General features: G+C 44.8%; 3 protein-coding genes across 6 annotated transcripts in view; 2 read left to right on the plus strand and 1 right to left on the minus strand.

The window, feature by feature from the left end:
* Positions 1-6,711, plus strand: part of slc2a13a (solute carrier family 2 member 13a) — a 50,020-nt gene extending 43,309 nt beyond the window's left edge. For both annotated transcript variants that reach the window (XM_031865767.1, XM_031865768.1), the window contains 6 exons: positions 917-1,080; positions 1,174-1,294; positions 3,515-3,640; positions 3,768-3,886; positions 4,112-4,264; positions 4,830-6,711. In XM_031865767.1, the coding sequence (XP_031721627.1) occupies positions 917-1,080; positions 1,174-1,294; positions 3,515-3,640; positions 3,768-3,886; positions 4,112-4,264; positions 4,830-5,056 (910 nt within the window). In that variant the 3' untranslated portion in view covers positions 5,057-6,711. The remainder of the gene's footprint in view (positions 1-916; positions 1,081-1,173; positions 1,295-3,514; positions 3,641-3,767; positions 3,887-4,111; positions 4,265-4,829) is intronic.
* Positions 6,712-7,276: 565 nt separating this feature from the next.
* On the minus strand, positions 7,277-12,854 carry redic1 (regulator of DNA class I crossover intermediates 1). Of its 3 annotated transcripts, none has more exons than XM_031865772.1 (15): positions 11,534-12,854; positions 11,396-11,435; positions 11,148-11,295; positions 10,884-11,016; positions 10,548-10,605; positions 10,296-10,410; positions 10,074-10,195; positions 9,666-9,793; positions 9,400-9,563; positions 9,239-9,311; positions 9,103-9,154; positions 8,838-8,865; positions 8,636-8,730; positions 7,798-8,448; positions 7,277-7,648 (listed from the first exon to the last, which is right to left on the minus strand). In XM_031865772.1, exons 1-14 carry the CDS (start codon positions 11,554-11,556, stop codon positions 7,825-7,827), a joined length of 1,803 nt encoding a protein of 600 aa, XP_031721632.1. In that variant the 5' UTR covers positions 11,557-12,854; the 3' UTR covers positions 7,277-7,648; positions 7,798-7,824. The 3 variants fall into 3 exon arrangements, with proteins under 3 accessions (XP_031721632.1, XP_031721630.1, XP_031721629.1); XM_031865770.1 differs by having other exon boundaries at positions 7,277-7,653; XM_031865769.1 differs by having other exon boundaries at positions 7,277-8,448.
* On the plus strand, positions 12,120-24,312 carry abcd2 (ATP-binding cassette, sub-family D (ALD), member 2). Its single transcript, XM_031865766.1, has 10 exons — positions 12,120-13,297; positions 13,840-14,020; positions 14,412-14,533; positions 18,466-18,628; positions 19,439-19,533; positions 20,257-20,402; positions 21,441-21,586; positions 22,747-22,831; positions 23,079-23,204; positions 23,422-24,312. The coding sequence occupies exons 1-10, from the start codon at positions 12,353-12,355 to the stop codon at positions 23,624-23,626; spliced, it is 2,214 nt and encodes a 737-aa protein (XP_031721626.1). The 5' UTR covers positions 12,120-12,352; the 3' UTR covers positions 23,627-24,312.
* The last annotated feature ends 427 nt before the right edge of the window (positions 24,313-24,739 follow it).

Raw genomic sequence — 24,739 nt, forward strand, 5'->3', positions numbered from 1 at the left:
GTGTGTGTGTGTGTGTGTGTGTGTGTGTGTGTGTGTGTGTGTGTGTGCGCGCGCGCTGTAATCAGTAAGATGCAGGGCTGGAGATGGAACACAGCAGGCTGCACTGCTGAGAACAGAAATAGTGCTTTTACTCCCGCTGCTGCTCCAAAAATCAACTCATTTCTTCTGTGTGTGTTTTTTGAGTGTGTCCACGTGCATGTATTTGTGTCCATTTGTTCAGCACATGCGTTTGCTGACATATGTATAAGTTTGCACATAGATAACAAACCTGTCTATCACTTTTTACCGCCTTGAACAGAGCCCTCGCAGGTGCATGTGTTCTTGTGCAGCCGTCATGTTTTTGGCCCTCTATCTCAGTTACACAATATCATAATTGAAGTTGGATGCGGACCACCTTGCAGCTGTTGACCGCAGTCTGTTTTAGAGCCTTGTTGATGATGATTGGAGGTAATATGCCTACATGGAGCAACATGGTGCCAGAGTTGCAAGTATAATTATACTGTATGAGACCAGGGGAGAGGATGAGAGGGGGGGGGGGCATTGAAAGTGACTGGTGACAGACTATTTATAGCCGATCCTAACTGTTTCTACATGAGTGGCTGGTACTCAAGCAGAGAGGCTGTGATTGGTGGATGAGTGTTTGGCTCTCAAGATGAGAAATTGTGGTTGGTTTCTTGACTTAATGATGTCGTATATATTCATTTTTCAGACTATCGTTTTGAGACCTGTGTATTATTATTCCTGTATGTAATACAAAATAAGTAATGTGGATTTATTACCTTTAGTAAACATGAGTTTATGGTCTTAATCGCCAAGTTGTAATAAACCACAATGTTCCTTTTATGTTGCTCGTCTTTTGGCTGTTTATCTGGTATATTAGACTGGACAAATCCCTGTTTTAACTTGTGTCCCGCAGGTACTACAGCGCCACCATCCTGCAGATGTCGGGGGTGCGGGACGACAGGCTGGCGATCTGGCTGGCCGGGCTCACCACCTTCACCAACTTCCTGTTCACCCTGCTGGGAGTGTGGCTGGTGGAGAGAGTGGGGCGCAGGAAGCTCACCTTGGGCAGTATCGTAGGTAAGTCCTTCAAAATGTCCCCGTCGGGTAGTGACATCTGAAGACCCCAAAGGTCATTTTCCTGCACGTTATGTGTTGTAATTCTCTGGACAGGGACATGTTTGAGTTTGAGTCTGCTGGCCATCGGTTTCCTGATGACGGCCCAGCACAGTCCTCCTGTCACCTTCCACCCATTAGACCCATCTATGGCCAACTCTACCTGCTCCAAATACCAGTAAGTACTTACTCGCGGAGTTCAGTTTGGTTTCAAGTAGCATTCATTTCGCTACAATGGAAACAATGAACACTCAAAAATAATAAAACACTATTGTTACAATTTAAATATAATCTGTTAAATCTACTCAGGACTTGACTGATTACTCCCACTGCTAATTAGCATCCCAATTAGCAATTTGCTGTTTTATTCCCCTCTCCAGCAGCTCTTCACTGGGGGTTTATCATTATATCACATTATGCACAAGTATAGAAGAAAGCAGAGAGCTATGGCAAGACCCCCATTCGCCCAAGAGCACGTCTGCTCTTAGTAAAAGCACTCAACACTTTGCAGTGTCAGAATATCAAATCCAGGAGAGCACACTCAGAGGTGGGGCGCTTCAGAGGATAAAATGCGTCTAAAAGGATGTTTTTGCGGCGAAGATATTGCGAGTTTTCACACATACATTAATACAGATAGCGAGGTGGCAATGAATGCCAGCATATACATAAATACAGGTCAGATTAGTGCCCTTTCACCCACCAGGAGGATCATACATTATTTAAGAGCCAACGTTAATTCTGTATTTCCTCTGACAGATTTATTAATAACAGGATAAAACAATGGGTCGTCATGCTGAGTTACTGTTGTTCATGTCCTTGTGCCTCAATAAGCCTCCAATCCTTAGGACTGAATCGGCTACAATTCACTTCATTGTCGCCACGAAGGGCAAACACGCGCTGTCAGACAGAAGGCTGTGTGGGTTGTTGTTTTTTTTCCGTGCGAGCCAGAGATCAGATGCCTTTTGTGTCCCAATTTACTCTCACTCACACAGGACGAGGCTCATGTGTAATGACGTTCTTTCATCATAACAACAAACAACGCCTAATGGACTCGCTCTCCGGCACCCACACACACGAAAACACGGAGGTAATTTGAAGAGATGAGTGCTTTTACCGCACTGTAGTGGCTTCATTGAGTTCACTTTACTCCGATACGAGCTGACCAGAGCACCAGAGCCACTGCGCCTCTCGCACTCTTTGCGGGTGGGACGTCTCATTTTGGGAGTGTGTTCTTTTAAGGAGCCTCCAGCGGGATTTGACTACAGGTTACTAGCCTGGGAAATGACGCGATCTCTTTGATTTGTGACCTTTATTAGATTTAATAATTGACCCTGCAGTTGAGAGATGCATACATGATGCCATGCTAGAAGACATGGGAGTGGATAAGCGGCATTGTTTTTGTATTGTATAGGTAATTAGTCAAGTGTGATGGGGTTTAAACTTTCCAAAATCTTATGAAGAGAAGCTGCTAATGTTACCCTAAACTCTGCTATAGAAGCATCTAGAGCCAGCTTCCACACAGGGCAGTTTAAATTAGTATAGATTAACACATATTATTCTGTTCCTTTCAATTTTACTCTGATTTTGTTTTTAGAAAGGGAAATTGGTCAGATCGCCGAAGTTTAACAGATTTTATTACAGGTTTTGCACCCTTTTTTTTATTATTCTCAACCAAAACTTTTGCGAACACATAACATTATTTATGATATTTAAATTTTAAAAAGACCAATGTTATTTACGGCATCATTGCACGTCTCTCCGCACCTTCCCTCACTATTTACCTCTGCTTCCCTCCGGTACTAATACACGGTTTTATTTCCATCCAGCCGACCTCAGTGTGAAATCCGAGCAAGGTACCCTGCACACAGGGAGGCGGCAGCCTGCAGAAAATAGACCTCCGAAACAAGACACACATTTCATGCACTTCCATCAGGATCACAACAATAACAACAACAAATGGAGCTGCGACGTGCCCTTGTGAATAAACAAGGCTCCCTCATGTGGACTGCTCATCACATAACCGACTATGGCACAAGACAAAGATATAATAGAGGGATAGAGATTTAATGACGGTTAATCCCACACCATTTGTACTGTGCTCTTAATTTAGATTTATCACTTCCTGCATGTGGGGAACGGTCTGTAAATTCATTTAGTTTGGGTAATGAGGCAAGTCTCAATTAGAGGGGGTGGAATGCTGCTTTCCGTTACAGCAGTGAAGGAGCACAGGGGGATGGATACGTGTACATTTAGAGTTGGAGTGCAACTCGGTACTATACTTTTAAATGTACGTTTGTTAGAAGCGAAGGAATGTGTGACTCGGAGGAGCCACCGTCGCGGTGCGATCGATTGTGTTCAGGGACATTACAGCTAATGTATCTGCCGTTTGGGCCTGCAGGCTGTGCGAGCCGTGCATGCTGGACCCCGGGTGCGGCTTCTGTTACCGTGAGAACGCCTCGGCGCTCCTCGCCTCCTCCTGTGTGCCAGTCAATAAGGCCTCCACCGAGCGAGCAGCGTGGGGCAGGTGAGTCACAATGGTGACACTATGGTCTGAATGTGCATTTTAGAGTTTTGGTTCAATACGAAATGATACCTTGAATTGATGTCAGGAGTGATTAGCATAAGCCAATGAGTGTGCCTGCTTCTTCCAGATGCTCCAACTCCAGCTTGATGAGAGATCAGACCTACTGGGCCTACAACTACTGTCCCACCTCCTACTCCTGGCTGGTCTTACTGGGTCTGGTCCTCTACCTGGCTGCTTTCGCTCCAGGTACATCTGTCATTCCAGTGTCACTAAATTCACATTGCTATGTTAAATTTAAAATCAAATATTGAGCAGCGATATGCAGGTTGAGATGGGAGCTTCTTTCATCTCCCCGTAAGCAACACTCTCGCCATAAGGTCCCGTAAGAAGCTCTTCTAGATGACATACTCTACCTCTCCTCTGAGCCTCCAGTTTTTAAACGCATCTCCAATCTCTCTTAATCTCTCTCAGGGATGGGCCCAATGCCGTGGACCATCAACTCGGAGATCTACCCTCTGTGGGCGAGGAGCACGGGCAACGCCTGCGCAGCCGGAGTCAACTGGACCTTCAACATCCTGGTGTCGCTCACCTTCCTGCACCTGGCTCAGTACTTCACCTACTATGGTTAGTGTCTGGGCTGCAGACGCTTTGAGCCAATTAGAGATTTTATTCTTTCTTCTTTTAGTGGATAAAAAGAAAAAAAAGGACAAAAAAAGGCGTTAATGTAAAAAAACACAATAGAAATGGCAACGGTATTTAGCGTAATGCAGTTTGAAATGCCATTCTGCTTTGATCACAGCGGTCAGGAAATCTCATTAAACCCTCTGTCACTGTGTCTCTGTATGAACACTTGTTTATCCATGTCTCTTTGTGGTGATGCCATTTGTTCCTTCTTCTTTAAAGTCATTGTATGGTGACCAGCAACCTGAAGGTAATAATTCAACCTGGTAAAACACTTTCATTCGTCAGCACACAAACACACATTTCCTCTGAGGTTTGTGGGCAGTCGACATCCAACATGATCACCTGCCCTCCGGATCACCACCAGTGTTTCTTTTTCCTGCAGATGAATGAAAACGAATGTATGTTTATAAAAAGACAACTCTGGAAAGCAGCGCCAGCGTGTTTCTTGTGTTTGTGGGCGGCGGCCCTCTGTAACGGGCGTGTTCTTTTCATTCCGCCTTCCCAGGAGCTTTCTTCCTCTACTCCAGCCTGGCTCTGTTGGGCTTCTTCTTCATCTACGGCTGCCTGCCGGAGACCAAAGGCCGCCGCCTGGAGGAGATCGAAGCGCTGTTCGAAAACCAGCTCTGCTCCTGCGGCGCCTCGGATTCGGACGAGGGAAGGCAGGTGGAATACATCCGAGTCAAAGGTTCAAACTACCATCTATCGGACAACGACGCATCAGACGTGGACTAGGGGGAGGTCGAGGGTTTTGGTTAGCTTCGGGGGATTACTTAAACATGCAGAGTGTAATGTCAAATTTTACTTTCTTTTTTTTAATGTGTGAGCTGAGCAGCCACTGTTGGTTAGGAATCACAGTTTCAAAGGCCTTTTGCTTGGAGCAGGATGTGACATGTGAGTGTGTTCACTTCCAACTCAGTCAAATCGATGACAGGTCAAAATGACACGTCGGCCTGTTCTCTGAATTAACTGAGTCTGGAGTCAAACCTGCTTTAGTCCACAGCTGAATTTTCAACCATGCACTACAAAATGTCTAAATTACAAAAAGGCTTAAACGTTGCCTTTTCCACACATCGCAGACAGGAAACCCGACTGTTGAACACACATTGCATGTCCAAAATACAAGGGACATTCCTCTCTCATGAAGTCCACCGATGAAGAGGCTGCAGCTCAGTGTCAGTATAAGATGTTCCTAATATTTTGTACATTTGTTGACTATAATTTATGATTTTTATATACGATGTTGTACGTACAGTATAAGAAGTCAAACTCAGCCATCCTCCACCATTAGGTCAGGACACGTTTCCATCGAGAGCTCCATTTATAACGCTAAATGTCGTCTTGAACCCACAAAAGTTTTTGTTGTCGATCCATAGTACCATTATGCCTTTCTATATGAAACACATCTCAGTTACATGTTGCTGAAAGCTTGTAGCGTTAGCGCACTAATGTCAGTTCCTCATCTGATGGCAGTCGTTGTTAGCGGTATATTTTTATGAAAAGCAAACACCAGAGATGTACAGTATATTGTCCCAAGCTCAGAAAACTGGTTTTGTCAGTTGGTGCCTAAATGAAACCACTCTTCAATCTAGTAGCACTGAAAGGAAAAACAAGTTATGTTTCTATTTATTTAAATATTATTTTGCGACAAAGTATTGCTTCAGCGTTGTTTCGGTCTTGCAATTCTGTGGAAGAGTACCGTCTCGTGTCACGAAGTCAAAACCTACACTATGGCCCCATGTTATAAACATGTGATGTCCAGCAAAGACCGTGGTCGACATGTTTTCATATGGAGACCTGACTTGTATTCTCGTTCTATCCTAGACATGATAATATTAGTGCCTGTGTATTGTGAAGGTCCCTAATGGCCGTTTTTCAGTCCAAATCCCTGAAGTGGATGTATTCCATCATGTTATGATAATTACATTTTTTTTTTTGACATGTACATATTTGCATTTCACCTGTGCTGAATGTTATATTTTTTTACTATAATTTCATGTATTTTTGTCTTCCTCCATAGCCTTATGTACAAATAGCAGAGCATATCATTTACGTGGTTCTCGTGTCAAACGTCGAGGAGTTGGCTTTAGCGTAGTTTGCCAATGTTGTTTTGTAAAGAAAATAGTGTGAGGTTACTCCTCCTTAGTCAAATACACACAAAAAAAACTGTTTGGAAGTAGACTACGGAGTAACTTTGTGTATTAAATCAAAAACAGGTAAATCGTGCATTAACAGGCTGCGCTGTTACTGTGTCCAGTGAACGGGTGAAGTTCCATCATTTTTTTTCTTTTTTTTTGACACGTGGGTCTGAACCCATCATGAATTAATGAGATACAATACCTCTTTTTAATAAACTTTTCAAATAAGAAGCTGTTCATCAAATGCCGTGGCACAATGCAATGACATTTTTCCGTGACCCGTTCAAAGTTGTTGGAGAAAAGTAGCCGAGTATGATTTCAAATGTGAAGGTATTGTTTTATGTTAGATATTCATTTGACCGAAGATGAGCCGTCTTTAAACCACGCAAACTAGTTTTGTACTGAACGTATTATTACAGGTATAAACAAAACACACACAGATGAAGCTCCGTAACACAGATTGTGCAATTATACTTGTGTTGACCAAAAATATTTTGCCTGATTGTTTCAGCTATTTGACATCCAGCTGTGTTAACACCTGTCCTCTGCCGCGGTTCGGGGGACGTTCAATGTGTACTTCTGGTGAAATGGTTTTCTTTTTCTATGTGAACCGACTTCTGTGTGTTTCTACAGTTTACGAGGAACTACAAAAATACCAATAAAAAAATGAGTGCTGTATAGTATATTTGATTATCGTTCAAGCTGTATATGTTTTGCTAGAGTTTATATTCTATAAATTAAAAAAAAGTGGATATCTTAATGAAATCTTAACACTTGAATATGTATATGGGGAAAGAAATAAACTTATGAATCAGAGTCACGCTTTCGGGGCTTTATTTCACACGGTCTCTTTCACAACACTTTTTGAACAAACACTTTGAATATTTCATGTGGTTTATATGCTTAAAACAAACTATTAAATATAAACAAAAACAAAACAACATGCACCGAACAGGCATGAAACAGTTCCTGCGTATTTTCTTCCATTCACTTCCTTACTCGGTTACTTCCTTCCTCTGTTTGAGCAGGAGCAAGATGTCAGCTATTTCCTGAAGTGTGGCGGCCTCTTCTTGGAGTCCGTTGGAGGCCCTGGTGCTGGATGTGACCTCCTACATCGCTTCTTTGAGAGGCCTTTCGTCAGACGCCCATTTTCCTGCTGCCCTCTCTCATCTCTGCCCTCTCTAGTCTCCTTTCCTTAATCAGAAACAACACAACATGCGCGGTCAACCAACTACCCCGGTTCCGTTCTGTATTTATCAGAGGAATTTGTATGTAAATATGAATCTATAGTCTTCATTCACACATGCAGTGACACAGTCTTTCCCTATCCTGTTGTACCTCTGCCGTCGGTCATGCTCAGAGCATCTAGAAAGGGGTTCGTGTGTCTCTGCAGGGTCGCTCTGCCATCGGTGCATTTGTTTGTAAAGCTGCTCCCTGACAGGGAACCGGACTGCTTCTTGTGCTTCTCTCCACCCCTCCACCGGTCTGATGAAGGTGTGCAGCGCTTGGCTCTGCAGTGGTGTCAGTTTGCCTCCCTGTGGCCGGATGCTGCACTGACACGTCAACAGGTGGCGGGCAGGAGTTGAACGCAGCGGCCTCTATGGCAACAACTTCGCACTGAGTCAAGGCGTCCTGCCTCTCGAGGTTGTCGACAGTTTGGGTTCCCGCGTCTCGGGTTTCGTTGGATGTTTTCATGCAGGCGCACAGCTCTGACCTCTGAGTCTGAGCCAGAGGAGGTGCGAACTGAGGAGTGTTGCTTCCCGTCTGTTGGCTGTTACCTCCGAAGGCTTGAACTTGGAACACGGCATTCTCCATGACTTCCTGATCATCTCCGGTGTTCCTTCTGGGATTCAGGAGCGGGGTGAGAGGCCTGGGTTTGCTGTGCCTTTGTTTAGGATTCCCCTGGGAGCCCATGTATGAGTGGAGGCTATCGGCACAAAAGGCCTGGTCCATATGTGAGGAGGCCGCCTGAAGACAGCATTCTTCATCCTAAAATAGAGTTAGAAAAGGGAAACAAAGCAGTGTTCAGAAATGACAGAGAGGACTGTCTGCTAGTCACACTCTGAGGTTAGTCAAAAACAATTGTAATATTTAAACTACACTGTTCTGTGGCTGTTTTCTGCAGTCCCTGTGCAACAGCAAGATGGACCAAGCCTCTAAGTGTAGCCTAACTTACATCATTTGAGTCTGAACTGAGGTAACCTCCGCTACAGGAGTAGCTTGGCGAGTATTCACAGCCATTCATGGGGCCATCGTCGCGTTCGAGACATGCTGCAGCAGTGAGAGAAAAAAACATCACATCTATTCAATTCATTGTCTTTTCTCCGGCACACACACAATAAATGGGTTGCTTAATTGGAGATGCTTAAGAAACTTACAAAAGCTCCCGTCGGTGCAGTTGGAGAGCTGTGAATGAAACAGAATTAACATGTGGAACTGCAAACTGCCCCCTACAGAAGTACTCTAATATATTCCTCCATCAGGATGAATGAACATTTATGGTTAGAAGCTCCATGCAACAACTCATGGTGATGGGAGAACAAGGTTGACATTTTCTTAACTGACCAGCAGATTTTTATATTTATATTGCAGTTACAAACTCGACCACCTGGTGGCAGTAAAAGGCTGACTCAACATACTCACATGTATGTGGCCGCTACCCTCCACTTCCATGCACTGTGAGTCAGGGACAGTTCTGACAGAGAAGGGGGAAGAAGAAGACAACATAAAAACAAAGCTATTACACATTACTGATGTTTGACTGTGTGTTCACACCTACTGTGGTGCTGAAGATGCGGCTGCTGTTTCCTCTTTGAGATATATCTTTGATGTTCCTCTCCCAAAATGAGACGCTGAAATCAAAGCGTCATGTCAACCTCAACAAGAAGGTCGCTCTCGTTTGTGTAAAAAAAAAAAAAAGTTTCAATCAGCATTCACCACCTCTTTCACACGCTTCAGCGCTGAAGCCCCTGAAGACGTCCCCCTCAAACTGCTGCTCGGTGTCTGACTGGTTGAGAGCGAACTCCAGCGTGAGCTCCGTGTCCTCTAATTGGTTGAGAGAGAAGGCAACGTCGTGTCTCGTTTGGCCCCAGGCCTCTGTCCTGCTGTAATAACACACACATACACACACACGTGTATGTGTTGGGTGCTTACAAAGAATGACAAGAGAGGAAAAAGTTCATTTGAATTCTAGTCGTCGTTCTCACTGTGGCTCGGGACTTCTAAACAGGACTCTGGCCGCTGTGGGGGTCTTCAGGTGGTAGAGGGGTGGGTTTGATCCACAGGACCAGGGGATAGGGTCCGTCATACCTCTGGGCTGGGAGAACGGCTGGAACTAGAGGAATAAAATCAGCTTGGATGTTAAAGTAGCACCGTATTTGGGAAGACGCAGTCACATTTTAATGCTCAAACCCTCATCGGAGGTCTTAGTTAGCTCGTGACGCTATTTCACATGAAGCTGATCGTAAACTTCTTGAATGCAGATTGATTGTAGTTTGCACATAGTAAGTAAGGCCTATGAAGCTACATGTGGAGTCAAATGTCCCCATGTCTGTGTGCATAATGTGATTATATTAATGTGAGATATACTAATAACAATATAGTCTTTTCCATACCGTGGTCTGGCCCAGCACTGCGCTGTCCCACGGTGGAATGGAGCAGTGGGGGGGTGGCGGTGCCTGCTTCTGGCTCCTCTGCTGCGGGGGGAATATTCCTGAGGAGACCAGTTTGATTTGGCCTAAATTGACGGATTTCATGCAGATTAAAAATGCACAGTCACCATTGTGTATAATTCAATTTAGAGAGTACGATCTACAAAACATTGTTTGCAACACCACCTTGGCCTGACGAAGCTGAAGAGGTGGAGGAGAAGGGGCTGAGGGGGTCGGTCGTGGGAGGCAGGTAGTCAGACGCGCTGTTGTCTGAGAAAGCCGACTCCAGCACTGGTGACAGCTGGGGATCAGACGAGTGAGTGACTATTTAAACCAGAGGGTCCTTACAGTAGATTAGATCTATCCATCTATCTACACAGAAGGGGCGTTTACAGAAGAAGAAAAAGTGCAATACCAATAGCTGGGAAAGTGACTAACCTGCCCGCACTTGAAGCCTTGAGGAATAACATGCTTTCTTTTTCTCTGTCCTTGAGCGCTAGATATTGAAACAGAATATACACAACGAATGTTGGTAATGCATTCAGTCTTGAGGTGATGGATAATGTTTGGGCTGCAAGATACTGGCTTTATATGGCTAACAACTACCTATTGGACCATTAATTCACAGGCCGGAGGGCTCAGCACTTGAATACCATGTTTTGAAGTCAGTATCTACCACTCATGCAAGTTTGGAAATTGTATTTTGATGATTTTTTTTTGGTGATGCTGACAAAAACAGATGTGACAACAATATAAACCATCCTCCAGCTCTACCTGAACTGAGGCTGGCCCTCAACAAGAGTCAGCTTTGATGGAGAGCAGGGGCTCATCGGGAGCACCAGGGGCCCACTTCTCTTGTGCTTACATCTTTCTTTATAGCTGCCAAGAACCGCCACTTTTGGAGGATCTGTAAAAACATTGTTGACTGATAATAACCATAAGTACCATTCATTATGCTCCTGAACTGATTCTTTAGTTTGATGTTTGGTAACCATAACCGTTGACTAATAATGTAAACGTCTAGTTTGTAATTCTCACCTTTAATTTCCTTCTTAGCAGCGATCTGGTTGACGATGAACAAAGTCACGAGGTCCATGCTACCAGAGCTCGTTCCTCGAGGGGATGCTGGCAGAGCCAATCCCAAGTTTTTCAACTTTTGTTGCATTTTTCTCTTTTCAAAGAACTCCTGGGGGAAACAGCAACACAGGGACAGTTAGCTAAAAGTATAGTAGTAGTTTATATATTTTGTGTTTTAAAGTTATGGACATTTTATTTAGCTGTCACACCCTCTGTTTCTTTGCATCATTCTTCACCGCGAACCGGTTCCTGCAATGACAACGTTAACGTTAAATAGTTTAGCTAACGTTAACATTAGCACGTCAACTAACGACATTAACTAAACAGTAACACTCCTCCTCTCTTACCGCGAACCCCCGACCCAGTTCATCCCCAACGAGTGTAACTGTCAGTGATGGAAACTTCAGGGTGGTGAAAACAACTCCCTCACAGAGCATTGGTAACGTTAGCGGTTAGTTAGCTTAATGGTTTTGCTAGGTAAGTTAGTAACAAGCTCGTACTGGAAATATAAAGAGATGCGCGAGGAACAACCACTATCCTTTCACGCGCCAATTGTAAAAGTTCATAAATGTGTATTAACCATGGTCTTAACGCTCATGTCTTTTAACCACTTGTGTAAAAGATATCAGTAGTCAATGTTGCTTCCAACAATATATTTTTTCCTGGATACAAAATCACTGTATGACATATGTTATATCATAAATTACAGTAGATTACAGACTACTTTGTCACGTCCATCATGCAGCCAATCGTCGTCCTGTGCCGGGGGCGCGACCAATGAGAAAAGGCTAATGATCAGAGGCGGAAATAAGAACCGCCGAGTCGTCAGTTTAAAAAAACTACAGTAACTCCGGAAGTTAGGCAAGTTAACTTAACAAAATAAAACCACACATTTGACTGCACGGCTCATATTGCCACCTGCTCTAAGGAGAGTTGACCTTGAGTTTTATTTTGACAAGTGCAAACCGGAAGTACACCTAGTGTAGTCTGTCTTGCTTGACCACGGTGGAGAAAAATAGCAGGATGTAGCGGTACATTTATCGGGCTCGCTTCATATCAATCCAACCACCAGAAGTCCGTCTCTCTATTTATGTCGACACGGTGAGTCGGGTTTGGGGGATGGGTAGTGCTAGGATTGCCAGCAGGGACGACTAACGTTTGACAAAATGTCCAACATCCTCGATGTGGTGTCCAAAGTAAAATGGGACCGCACGACTGCGGCGAAGCGAGCCGTGTTTCTCGCGGCTGCCGCGTACGGCGTCAAAACACTGTACCCCATCCTCTACAGGAAGCTCGGCAAAAACAAAGACCCCAGGAACAATCACCGGGTTTCGAAGGCGGAGAACTGCTCCACCTGTTTGGTGAAAACACAGACATGTGCCGCGGGTCACAAGCAGCCGTCCCCCGGGGTAAATGCGGAATTCTTCAAGCAGATCCTCGAACTTGGTAAAATCCTCTTTCCCAAGCTCGTGTCCAAAGAGCTCGGGTTGCTCTCCCTGCATTCGGTAGCGCTGATATCGAGGACGTTTCTGTCCATTTACGTGGCCAGCTTGGACGGGAAGATTGTCAAATCGATAGTGGAGAAGGATCCCAGGAGCTTCATCTTCCAGCTGATGAAATGGCTCCTCATCGCCATCCCGGCCACGTTCGTCAACAGCGTCATCCGGTACCTGGAGTGCAAGCTGGCTCTGGCCTTCCGCACCCGGCTGGTGGACCATGCCTACCAGACCTACTTCACCGACCAGACCTACTACAGAGTCAGCAACATGGACGGGAGGCTCGCCAACCCGGACCAGTCTCTCACCGAGGACGTGATGATGTTCTCCCAGTCGGTGGCCCACCTCTACTCCAACCTCACCAAGCCGATCCTGGACGTGGTGCTGACCTCCTACACGCTGATACAGACCGCCAGGTCCAGGGGGGCCAACGCCAGCGGGCCGACCCTGCTGGCCGGCCTGGTGGTCTTTATCACGGCTAAGGTCCTGCGCGCCTGCTCGCCCAAATTTGGCAAGCTGGTGGCGGAGGAGGCTCACAGGAAAGGCTACCTGCGCTATGTGCACTCCAGGATCATTGCAAACGCCGAGGAAATCGCTTTCTACCGGGGACACAAGGTATGCGTGGCTGGATGTGGAGAATGTTGAGGTTACATTTGTTGTGGCAGGCGTGCAGCAATAATGCAGGCAACAACGTGGTGGTATTTAATTGTGACCAGTACAGAATGCAACCACAATAGTAGATTCTCCATTAATAGATCAGCTAGTCTGTTTCTGACAGTCTGAATGTGCATCATTACATTTATGTCAGACTACATATGAGTTAACCGTATTAGACAAATATGACAATTTAGTTTTCTTTACCCTCCTTTCCAACCTTCGCACTTCCACAAGTGAAATCCAGGTATAAACATGAGATATGAGATTATCATTATTGCCCACATCAAATCACAGAGTTTATATAGGGCCATAACACCTATACGTGAGTGTAATCAGATTGATAATCACACACAATCAGGCAGTTGGTGAGGACTTTAGTCTATTTAGGTTCATGCTTAACTGAAGGGTCACATCCCCAAACAACCTTGCATCAGAGGAAGGCAGGAAGTGACTGCGTGCTGCCTGTGTGTTGTGATACGTTTTGTCCTGTTTTTTTGCAGGTGGAGATGCGTCAGCTGCAGAAGTGCTACCGGGCTCTGGCGGACCAGATGAACCTGATCCTGTCCAAGCGTCTCTGGTACATCATGGTCGAGCAGTTCCTCATGAAGTACGTGTGGAGCTGCTGCGGGCTCGTCATGGTGGCCGTTCCGATCATCACGGCTACGGGCTTCGCCGACAACAGTAAGCGAGGCCTCAAAGTGCCCCGCGGCAAAACCGTGCACTCACAGTAGTTTGCTTCACCCTGTCACTCGCACATTTCACAGTGCACACGAGGGTTCATTAGCATCTGCAGAAACCAAACAGCTTCCTCTTCAAGCAGGGGGGCTGATATGCATGTGTGAGAACCAAAAACAAAGCTACAACTGAGTCCCCTTTTGTTTGTTGGTGAGCACTACTGCCGTGCCATGTTCCCAGTGTCACTGCTGATATTTAAATAACTTATTTCCATGGCATTCTAATGCTGGTAGGCGCACGCGTGAGAGTGCGTTGTCGATGGGCTCACAGGACAGAGATGCTGAATTGCAGTCTGTTGTCTCTCCCCCCCCCCCCCGTCCACTTTGTCTCCCGCTAGAAACGGCAGACGGGCGCACGCACGTGATGGTGAGCGAGAGGACGGAGGCTTTCACCACCGCCCGCAACCTCTTGGCCTCAGGCGCCGACGCCATCGAGAGGATCATGTCCTCGTACAAAGAGGTGAGGACGCGGCAGGCTGAAGTTCATGTCACTTTGCGTGTTTTCTTCAGTTAATACAATGTGTTCTCTCTCCGTCTGTGCTTAAGAGGATCTCCCTCTTTTCACTTCAACACACTAACGCTTCAATACTTGATAGCGACACAAAAGTCATTAGAAATGAAAGGTTAGTTTCTGCAAATGCACTTGATTGACACTTAAGGGCTACAAAACAAACAAACCCATAGCGAACAGCAAATTTTTTTTTTTTACGATCTTGCCCTGCATCTCACAGTTAAGAAACAAGGTAATGCTGAGTTATCTAAATCAGATTCATTGACCTTGCTTTTGTTATGCCGTTCGACACCTTTTGAATGTAGATGTTGTAAAACTATAAAGGACCTTTTTCCTCCCGTCTTGATAACTGCATCGCTTGTTTGGCCATGAGGACAATTAGTTGATCAGTCGATAATCAGTTAATCATCAAGTAATTCTTTGAGCAGGAATGTTCACTGGTTGTAGCTTCTTTAATATCTTTTGAGTTGTAGACTTTAATCAGATAAAAAAGGGCATTGGAAATGCGATGGGATTTTTTTGGGGGGGATCTTTTGAATAGATCCGATGATTCACAGATGAATCCAAAGATGTGTTGTATTTTATTTCTATCCTTTTTATGTGCGTATGTGTTTCTAAAGACGACAATTTTATCCGGCTAGAGTTTTCGATAATCACAGGACGGACAGATGCGCGAGCGTGGTCGGGGTCACTTCATTGGCTCGGGGGGGGGTTGAATGGAGAAGCGGTGCAACAGATGGGCGGCCGGATGAATGCACAGCTTGGCCGAGTGATTGACAGATGCGTACTGTGTCGCCGTGTCTCTCTCTCTGCATGCCCTCGTGTGACGCTCACTGTGCATGCACTGGAATTTGTTTGAGTCCCGACGGAAAAAGCAAAAGAATCGCCGAATGAAAGGCCTCGTTCATCGAGGGCCAAATCCCTGATCTCTCGTTGCATTTTAATCTCTCTCTCTCTCTCTCTCTCTCTCTCTCTCTCTCTCTCTCTCTCTCTCTCTCTCTCTCTGTCTCTGTGTGTGCCTGGAGGATACAAGTTTTAGCCTGCGTTTCGGGCTCCGGTCTGGGTGTGCGTCGAGTGCAGTGTTGTTGTTGTTGTTGTTGTCGTCGTCACATGTGCGGCAACTAGCAAGCCTCGGCACGCAGGGCCTAGAGATGTGTGAGTGTGCAATTTAACAGGAATTGGGAAAGGAGCACATTCCTCAAGCTGCATGCCCTGCACACGCCTCCAAACACTCTGCTTTAATTGGTGTGTGTGTGTGTGTGTGTGTGTGTGTGTGTGTGCGCGCGTGCGTGCGTGCGTGCGTGCGTGCGATCAGATGACTCTATGACTTCACTTCTGCGTTACTCATCTTGAAGACTCAGATTTGCTTTCTGTTCTTCAAAGGCCTGTTCTGTCCCCCGGCTAGATTTGAGCTCTCGCGATTAGCTTTCTGTGGTTATTGTTGTTTTCGTTTCCTTTTTATGTTAACAGTTGGAAGTCAACAATTGCAAAAGGGGGTCTCAAAATCCAATATTTATCTGGATATTTCGTACAATTTACTCATGATTGTTCAACAAAAAGCTTTGCAAGACTCTTACAACAAAAGCTGTTTAAAGAGCAACTTATGTTTGTCTTAAGAGATCTTAAGAATAGTATCAGTTCGGGAGGAGGCAGGACGAACCCGTTCATAAATTAATTCACTGGAGTGTAATTCAGAGGTAATGATTTGGGTGAAGTTGGTCCTCTGACATGCGTTAGGTTGCCTTAGATCGAGAAAAAAATGGGGGGGAAATTAACACGGAAACCTTTTAATAGGCACCAGTTCTTCAGGATTGAATCTACTGCCACCCTGTAGGTCAGCCAGCAGTGAATCCTGCTGTGTGTGTGTGTGTGTGTGTGTGTGTATATGTGTGCGTGTGTGTTGATCCCTCCCTTGGGGCTTAGCCTAGCTGTGAATAATCTTCCATCTGTTGCTCTTTCAGCCTGCACTTCTGCATCTCTTTCTCACTTTCCTCTGCAGCATGCGCTCAAACGCTGTTTAGGTCAGGTCTGGTCGGATGTTATCAACGACGGATCCCAATCATTTCAGAGTAGTAATTATATTACTCTATTCTGTGTTTGGACAAAATAAAGTTATGCAGTAGACGGAGTAGTGATAGGGATGGTGTGTGGGAGTTGTAAATCAGGCAGCCGTCTCTACAAATCTCTTTAGTTTACATGCATATGTGAAGTAGTTATCAATGATAAAATATATGATTATCTAAGTGATGATCAGTTACTTTCAGTAGCTGTGGAGATGTATTCGGAGATAAGAGACGAACAAAGAGGTGTGACATCACTTCTTTTTGTGTCTTCATATCCACGCTGAATAATAGAAATAAGAAAAGTACTGCATAGAATACTGCAATAAGCTGTTGAGGGTGTTTTAACAATAAATATTTCCCTCAACCATTTTTTATGAGAAAACACAATCAGTCCTCCACTCTTCCCTCTCCCCCGTCCCTCCCTTTTTTGGACATGTTTCATTTGGTTTGTGGTTTTCTGTCGTTCTTCTCTGAGCCAGTCACATCTCTAAAGCCCCACCTGGTGTCCAGGAATTCCCAGAATTGGGGTTTGTTGATTCATGTAATCAAGCTGTGTCAACAGCCTGCATTGTCTCACCGCAGGGTACAGCGCTCAAGCTGAAGCAAGAGGCTGATTTCTTTCCCTGTTTATTTCATTTTCCCCTCATTTGAGCCTCGTCGGTTGCCGATAAAGATATCTATTGAGCTCCTTTTCCTTTTCATACCTTAATGCATTTAGTGTTTATCCTGTGTTTACGTCATTTTGGGCTGTCTTCCACCATTGCCTTATTATCAATGTGATTTATATTTTGTTTGTTTTATCATAATGTGTGTAATTCTGAATATACTTTTTTCCATTCACCCATCTCTCAAAGACCATCACACATTATGTACAGCAGCCTTTTCACATCAGTGTGGGTGTCAATGTGCAAACTGAAAACAAACAGAAGAACTCGCAACTCTGAGAGATTACAACTGATCCAAGAGTAGTAGTATACAGTACCACACTGTTAAACATTGTCCTGCATGCACTTACACACTCTAACGCAGTGGATTTTGGATTTAATTGATCAGTTTATCCATTATTTCTAAACTATTTCAACTGTTAATTCTTTAATTTAGCCATCCATTTCAACTACACATTACTTTTAGTTAGCTAAAAGTAATGAAAAAATGTTTTAAAAAGCTAACTGTTTCAGCAATATATCCGTCACATTTCGCAAACTATTTCAACCACTTAGCTATCTATTATTTTTAGTCAACTATTACAAAATCTATTTCTTTAAGCTAACTATCTAAACCATCTAGATATCCATTATTATTAGCCAACCATTTAAAACAAATCCTGACTTTAAGCTAACTATTTCATTTAGCTGTCCATGCTTTTTAAGCTAACTGCTTTTAAAATATATACTTGACTTATGTCACTTTGGCTAACTATTTCACCCATTATTTTTAGTTATTTCAACAGTTTGTCCATTAAGCTTAGATAACTATTTGAACTGTTTACTTTTAGCTATCAATATTAAACATTTATCCATTTTAGCCTTAAGCTAACTGCTAACTTGTCTGCTCGCTTGCTAGCTAGTTTTCACCAACTCTCAATGGCAACATATACTGTTTAGGTGTCACAGGTGACTCAATATGTGTATATATATTTTTTTCTCATATTGTAATGACTATTCAAATGAGTGAATCTACTCAACTGCTTTAACACACACACATACAGTCAGTGAGTTTTTCATCAGCACATGACCGGGACCTGTATCTGGTCCTATCTCGGGTTGCTCTGACTTTACCGCGCAATAACCTTTGACCCTTCTGTGTTTGTCGGGACAGGTCACAGAGCTGGCGGGCTACACCGCGCGGGTCCACAACATGTTCGTGGTGTTTGAGGACGTCCAGAGGGGCGTTTACAAGCGCTCCTCTCTATCAACAGAGACTGGGTCAGAGAAGAAGAGCAAGCCTGAGATGCACATAGACGGACCGCTGGAGATAAAGGGTAGGCCTGATCTGCTGTACGCCCAAACCTCCTCCTGTGTTAACACCAACCGAAAGAGAGAAATAGGTCGTCACCACACACACACACACACACACACACACACACACGTGGCAAACTTTTACCACTTCTGCTGTCTGGAGCAGGGGGCGAGCTAGTGGCTTTGTTTAGTTAGTCACATCGCATTGTTTGAACTTGAATAACACCACATCCCCATGACATCCACCGGATATTTTCAACCCCTCTGTCCACAATGTTTTTTTTTTTTAATGCGATACCCTATAGTGGTATCAGTCATTACGCCAACACCAACATTAGCAACAGTTTTAAGATACACTTTCTGTCCAAAGTTTAAGCAATAAGCCAAACCCTCTTTCTGGGGCAACTTGCATAAGCAGACATTCCTAGATATGATATTACACACAATCAACAGTATCGAGGTCAAAGGTTGGAGTCATTGCACATCCATCCTTGTGTAAATGTCCATTTGACCCTAAAAGCAAACTCCTGTTACATTACATTACAGTCATTTAGCAGACGCTTTTATCCAAAGCGACTTACAATTCAGAGTCTATCACATTTCTACACCGTAGGCACAACTACGGCTGCAATTTTAGCAATGTTAGAGAGCACAGTTCAGCTAACAGATGAGTGGTAAAGAGATTTTGTTTTTATTTTTAACCTCATAATTCCTACTCTGTAGTATTATCCACACGCTTATGGATCAACTGAGTCTAATCCTCAACTTCTGCTCTCCATTCACCACCATTCTATTTTTCCCTCTCTGTGTCTTTCTCTCTTTTCTCTGTTCAGGTCACGTGATAGACGTGGACAAGGGCATCGTGTGCGAGAACGTCCCAATTATCACGCCGAGTGGGGACGTGGTAGTGTCTTGCCTGAACGTTAAGGTGAGACGGCTCCACCCTCGTCTCTTCTGGTCCTCTGTATTCTGAGCATTTCACTTCATAGCTGCACTCTTTTTCTTATTAAAATGGACTAACGGATTAAATAAAAGCAACCAACATGGTCATTTAATCTCTAGCACCAAACTCTACTTAACAGTACCCATGATGCATTTGCAGGCGCTGTCAGACTCCCCGAGGGTTGTTTCGGTCTATGTGGAGTTTATTAACATTTCTGAAGAGTCCTCTGTGGTCTCGTTAGGAAACAGATGAACCCTTTGGGTTTTAACGATGTCTTGCTCCCCTCACCTTTTTGCTGGGAGTGTATTGTGGCGCTTAAAATTACAGATCAACGCTGACAAAACAGTGAAATGTCACTTTTTTTTTAACATTTCCGTTGTCCTTAATTCTCATTTGAGGTTTATACAGCTGGTGACATTGAGCTGGTAGATAGCAGAGTCTGTGCTAATGCCCACAAGTTTCAGACTATATGTAAAGGTCAACGTTCAGCTGCTCGCTCCTTTTTCCTCATAGTGTAAATATAGATATATTTAGGATACCTCCCAACAGTTTGATCTGACTTCAAGCTGAAGCTCAGAATGGTTCAAATACAGAGACAAGACAGATAACTGAAATACAGTGTGTTCTCTCTGAGGAGACATTTTGTCTGAGTTATACTGTGGTTTGACTCACCGTACAGGGCATTAACAGAGTCCCTCTTTATTCCAGGTGGAAGAGGGCATGCACCTGTTGATCACGGGGCCTAACGGCTGTGGGAAAAGCTCTCTGTTCAGGATCCTCAGCGGCTTGTGGCCCGTCTACGGCGGCCGCCTGTACAAACCTTCTCCCCAACATATGTTCTACATTCCTCAGAGGTATACACACACAAACACACACTTTACTTTTTTTTTTTTTTATAAATAGCCCACAGCTGTGAGTTGTAACAAAACAACTGTACTGCTTAACTATTGTAATGGTGAGCCCTACAAGTAATCTAAACCATGTAACAAGACCTGTGTGTGTGTGTGTGTGTGTGTGTGTGTGTGTGTGTGTGTGTGTGTGTGTGTGTGTGTGTGTGTGTGTGTGTGTGTGGGGCCGACAAAGAGAAACCAGAGCTCTGGCCACAGTGAAATATTTACCGCCCAGACCAGGCTTCAAGTACTTTCAATTACAACATTTCTTTGTTGTACTTTTCCCGTCATTTGACATTAAGTTGAGCATCATCAGTGTACTAGAGTCAGCCATGTGTCCCCAGCGTGCATCTCCTGCTCCAGTGGTTTGATCTGAAAGGTGGCTAGAATAAAGTCACGACTGACCTTTTTAGGAATAAAAAAAGTAATGAATGTGGGCTCTGACATTTTATGGACCAACTCGATGAGTGAAAATAATTGTGAATTGCAGCCATAAATAACATGAAGCGTTGAAACGCAACATGTATTGACGACACACATGGGCGATTGTGGCGTCGATGCTCTTAACGGGTTAAGATGAGCGATTGATCCTCTCCTTAATGTAGCGGGAGGACTAAACTGAACCCATCTTAGACAAACTATCAAATGTAATCTTACCCATGGTCCCTCGGAGCCGCTGACTCCCTCCTGCAGAGCAGTGAATATTTTATACACGGGACGAGACGGCCACCTGGCAGCTGTAAGAGAATCCAACACAGCATCTACAATAGATGCATCAGGAGTGTAATGGGTGTCTTTCTCTCTCAGTTCTTGTTCCTAAACATGTTCCTTTTGTATACACACACACACACACACACACACACACACACACACACACACACACACACACACACACACACACAGCTGTTGTTGTCAGCTGTGTGGAGCACTTAATGAAATGAGGGGTTTGAAAGGAAACACTCAGTGGATAAGGTGTGTGTGTGTGTGTGTGTTTCTCTCCAGGCCATACATGTCCATAGGTTCACTGCGGGACCAGGTGATCTACCCGGACTCGGTGGAGGACATGGCTGCCAGAGGCCTCGCTGACAAGGACCTGGGCACCATCTTGGACATAGTCAACCTCTGCCACATCGTCACCAGAGAAGGAGGTAGGACAGTACTGAAGACACCTCTCCGAGTGTTCTGAGGGAAAATAGGAGGCTGAAGAATTTAGAAAAAACTAAAATAGCTCGGGTAACACTTTCCTAAACCTTCTTAAACTAGACAAGCTAACCATCAGACAAGATCGTCACCAACCAGACGAAATAACTAGACCGATGAAGCATCATGGAAGAACCAAACATCATCTAGTACAAATAACCATCAGGCAAATTAAGAAATAATGCGGACAAAATAACCATGAACTAGTCAAAATTGACCAAATAACCACCAGACAAAACTAACAATCAGCTAGACACGATAACTAGACAAAACCATCCGACACATCAGAATTGAGTACTTGACAGCGGGTCAGGTTTTGGCTTCTTCCTCCAGTGTTTGACTTTGAAATCAATAAAATGCTTGCAGAACTTTTCCCCCCCTGCACAATTTAGCCACAGAGCTAAGTGTTTCTGAGATCAAACAAACTAGGTTACGTACGTGCAAAAGCCAGACTCTTGATGCTGTAACACTCTGGCATTACCCGTATTGCCTAAACTCGAGTGTGCGGTTAATTGGCAGCCGCTCTCCTCTCATTACCAAACAAACAGGCCTATTGTTGTGAGCCGACGGTTCCACGAAGCTTAGAGCTGCACACCGGGGTTTAACGTATGAATGGCTGCACTGTGGGGGGGGAAAAAAGGGTCTCGATCGAGCTCACGCATATTGCAGTCACTGGATCGCCCGTCGTGGATGTTGCCACGCATGCAATATAAGTGCAAAGAATTTCCTGTTCAGTCTTAGAAAGAAACTAAAACAAATGCCACACAGAAAAGTTGTCCGCCGTCTGTCTGCACAGACTGGTTAAACCTTTTAAGAAAGCATCATGCCTCTCATGCTGCTCCTCTCCTTTGTAATCACTGTTGGTATGACGGCTTCATAGAAGCAGTCTGTATAACCTGTCTGTTAACATTTCGATTATTTATGTAAGAGACCTAATGTCTTCCAGAGTTTTCCCATCATGCTCTAAAAATACTGGTTGGGACATCTTCGCCCCTCATATGGATTATGTCAATAGCTGCTCTCAACATCTTTATCCACCGTCTTTAAAGGGATCGCGTTGTGCAGCGAGTGTTTCTCGCGGTTGTGTAACGTCTTCTTTTGTGTTCAGGCTGGGATGCTGAGCTGGACTGGAAGGACGTGTTGTCAGGAGGCGAGAAGCAGAGGATGGGCATGGCGCGCATGTTCTACCACAAGTAAGACCAAGCGGACAGTTTCTCCCCCCCCGGAGTCCGGCGCCCGCTACCGGGGTCGAGATTTGACACTCAAGCCTCAGCTGCACGCTTTGTTTATTTCTAGTCAGCAAAAAAGAAAATGTGCATGCTAACACGCTACTTTGCACATGTGGATGATCTCGCTAATCAAACCATAATCTCATTAGTCGCTCACTGGGCGGATAGCACTTATTAAAACAATGCCCCCCCCCCCCTCCCTGTTTACCAGGCCTATGTATGCGCTGCTGGATGAGTGTACCAGCGCTGTGAGCATCGACGTGGAGGGGAAGATTTTCCAGGCCGCTAAGGACGCCGGCATCTCTCTGCTCTCCATCACACACAGACCCTCCCTGTGGTAAGACACGCCTCACAGATGATCTTTCTAGTCCATTAAATAAAAGAGGAATTGTATTACATTGTCTTCCAGAAATGTGGTGGAGAGAAGCTCAGCTTTTTTTTGTGAAATAAGAGTTTTCCTACAATTCGACCCACCGTAAAGTTGTAAACACGATGTGCACACGCCGGTCCCTCTCTCCACACCTCAAGTCCTTCCTCTTCGCCCCCCCCACCAGGAAGTACCACACCCACCTGCTCCAGTTCGACGGGGAGGGAGGCTGGCACTTCGAGCAGCTGGACACGGCGACGCGTCTCTCCCTCACCGAGGAGAAGCAGCGGCTGGAGACCCAGCTGGCCGGCATCCCCGAGATGCAGCATCGCCTCAACGAGCTCTGCAAGATCCTGGGAGACGACTCTGTCCTCAAAACAGCCGAGGAGTGAGAGGAGGAGGAGGGGGAGGGCGGGGGGAGGGGAGGCCCAGAGGGGGTAAAGAGTCAAGGAGAGAGGGGGGGTTCTTTGAGAGACATAGAGGCAATGAAAGAATAAGAAATCTGTAGGGGTTTGTTGGTTTTATCTTCAGGCTTAGTTTCTTTTCTTTTGCTTGTTTAGATTTTCCTCTCTCGCTCCAAGCCTCTCCTGTTGAAGCAGCAGAGGCTCTTCATGCCAGTCTTTCAGCTCTCCTTCTCTCCTCTTCCCTCTTCTTTCCATCCCTCCTTTTGAGAGGTGGAGGGAGGGGAGGAGAGTGAAGTGGATTCACCAGTATTATCCCCTCTTCTTGCGCACATCGGGGTGCATTGCTCGGTCGTAGATTTTAAAAGAAAGTTTGGTTTTTAGCGCACGTCATTTATTAAGAAAAAGAAAATCCAAATTAACTGAGATAATTTATTTGTTTTGTTTTGTTTTATAGCACTTTAATCTGCTTTTAGAGGGCTGTTTCCATTTGTTGTGCCAGCTCACAGTGAAATCAGGTGATAGCTGCATTTATTTCGCTGGAAAACTTTTAAATGTAGAAACGCATAACGATGTCCGCAGCAGTATTCCACACCCTGTGTACTGGGTTGTGCAGGATCCACATTTGTCATAATTTTCGATTTTAGTTTTTACTGAACTCAATGTTACCTCTTCATTTTTTTGAGGTCAAAAGAGACTATTTTTGTTTTTCCTGATGTCACGATATGCCTTTGTTTGGTTCTGTGTGTCTAGTCGCAGTACAATCCCTCTCCTTATACGTCATCTCAGCCCTCGTTAGGACCCTCAACCACAGATGTGGGCTCAGTTGCAGACGGCAAAGAAGAAAACTACGGAGCCCACCGCCGGGTCTATTATCAGAGCGATTTAGTGACGCGGCTCTGACTCCAGAATTATAGCTTTCTGGTTTATTAAACAAACACAATTAGCTACGGAGGCCCTCTTCAAAAGAACAGGAGCCAAGAGCAAGCTGACCCCGGTAGTCTATAAATAGTCCCACATGTACTGCACATGGGTGAGCAGGAAGTCATTCAGACTATGTAACTGCCAGATACAAGTACACGCATTGGCCACCTGGTGAAGCCC

This window comes from Anarrhichthys ocellatus, unplaced genomic scaffold (genome assembly GCF_004355925.1).
Source record: "Anarrhichthys ocellatus isolate YVR2014 unplaced genomic scaffold, GSC_Weel_1.0 scaffold33, whole genome shotgun sequence".
Taxonomy (NCBI): domain Eukaryota; kingdom Metazoa; phylum Chordata; class Actinopteri; order Perciformes; family Anarhichadidae; genus Anarrhichthys; species Anarrhichthys ocellatus.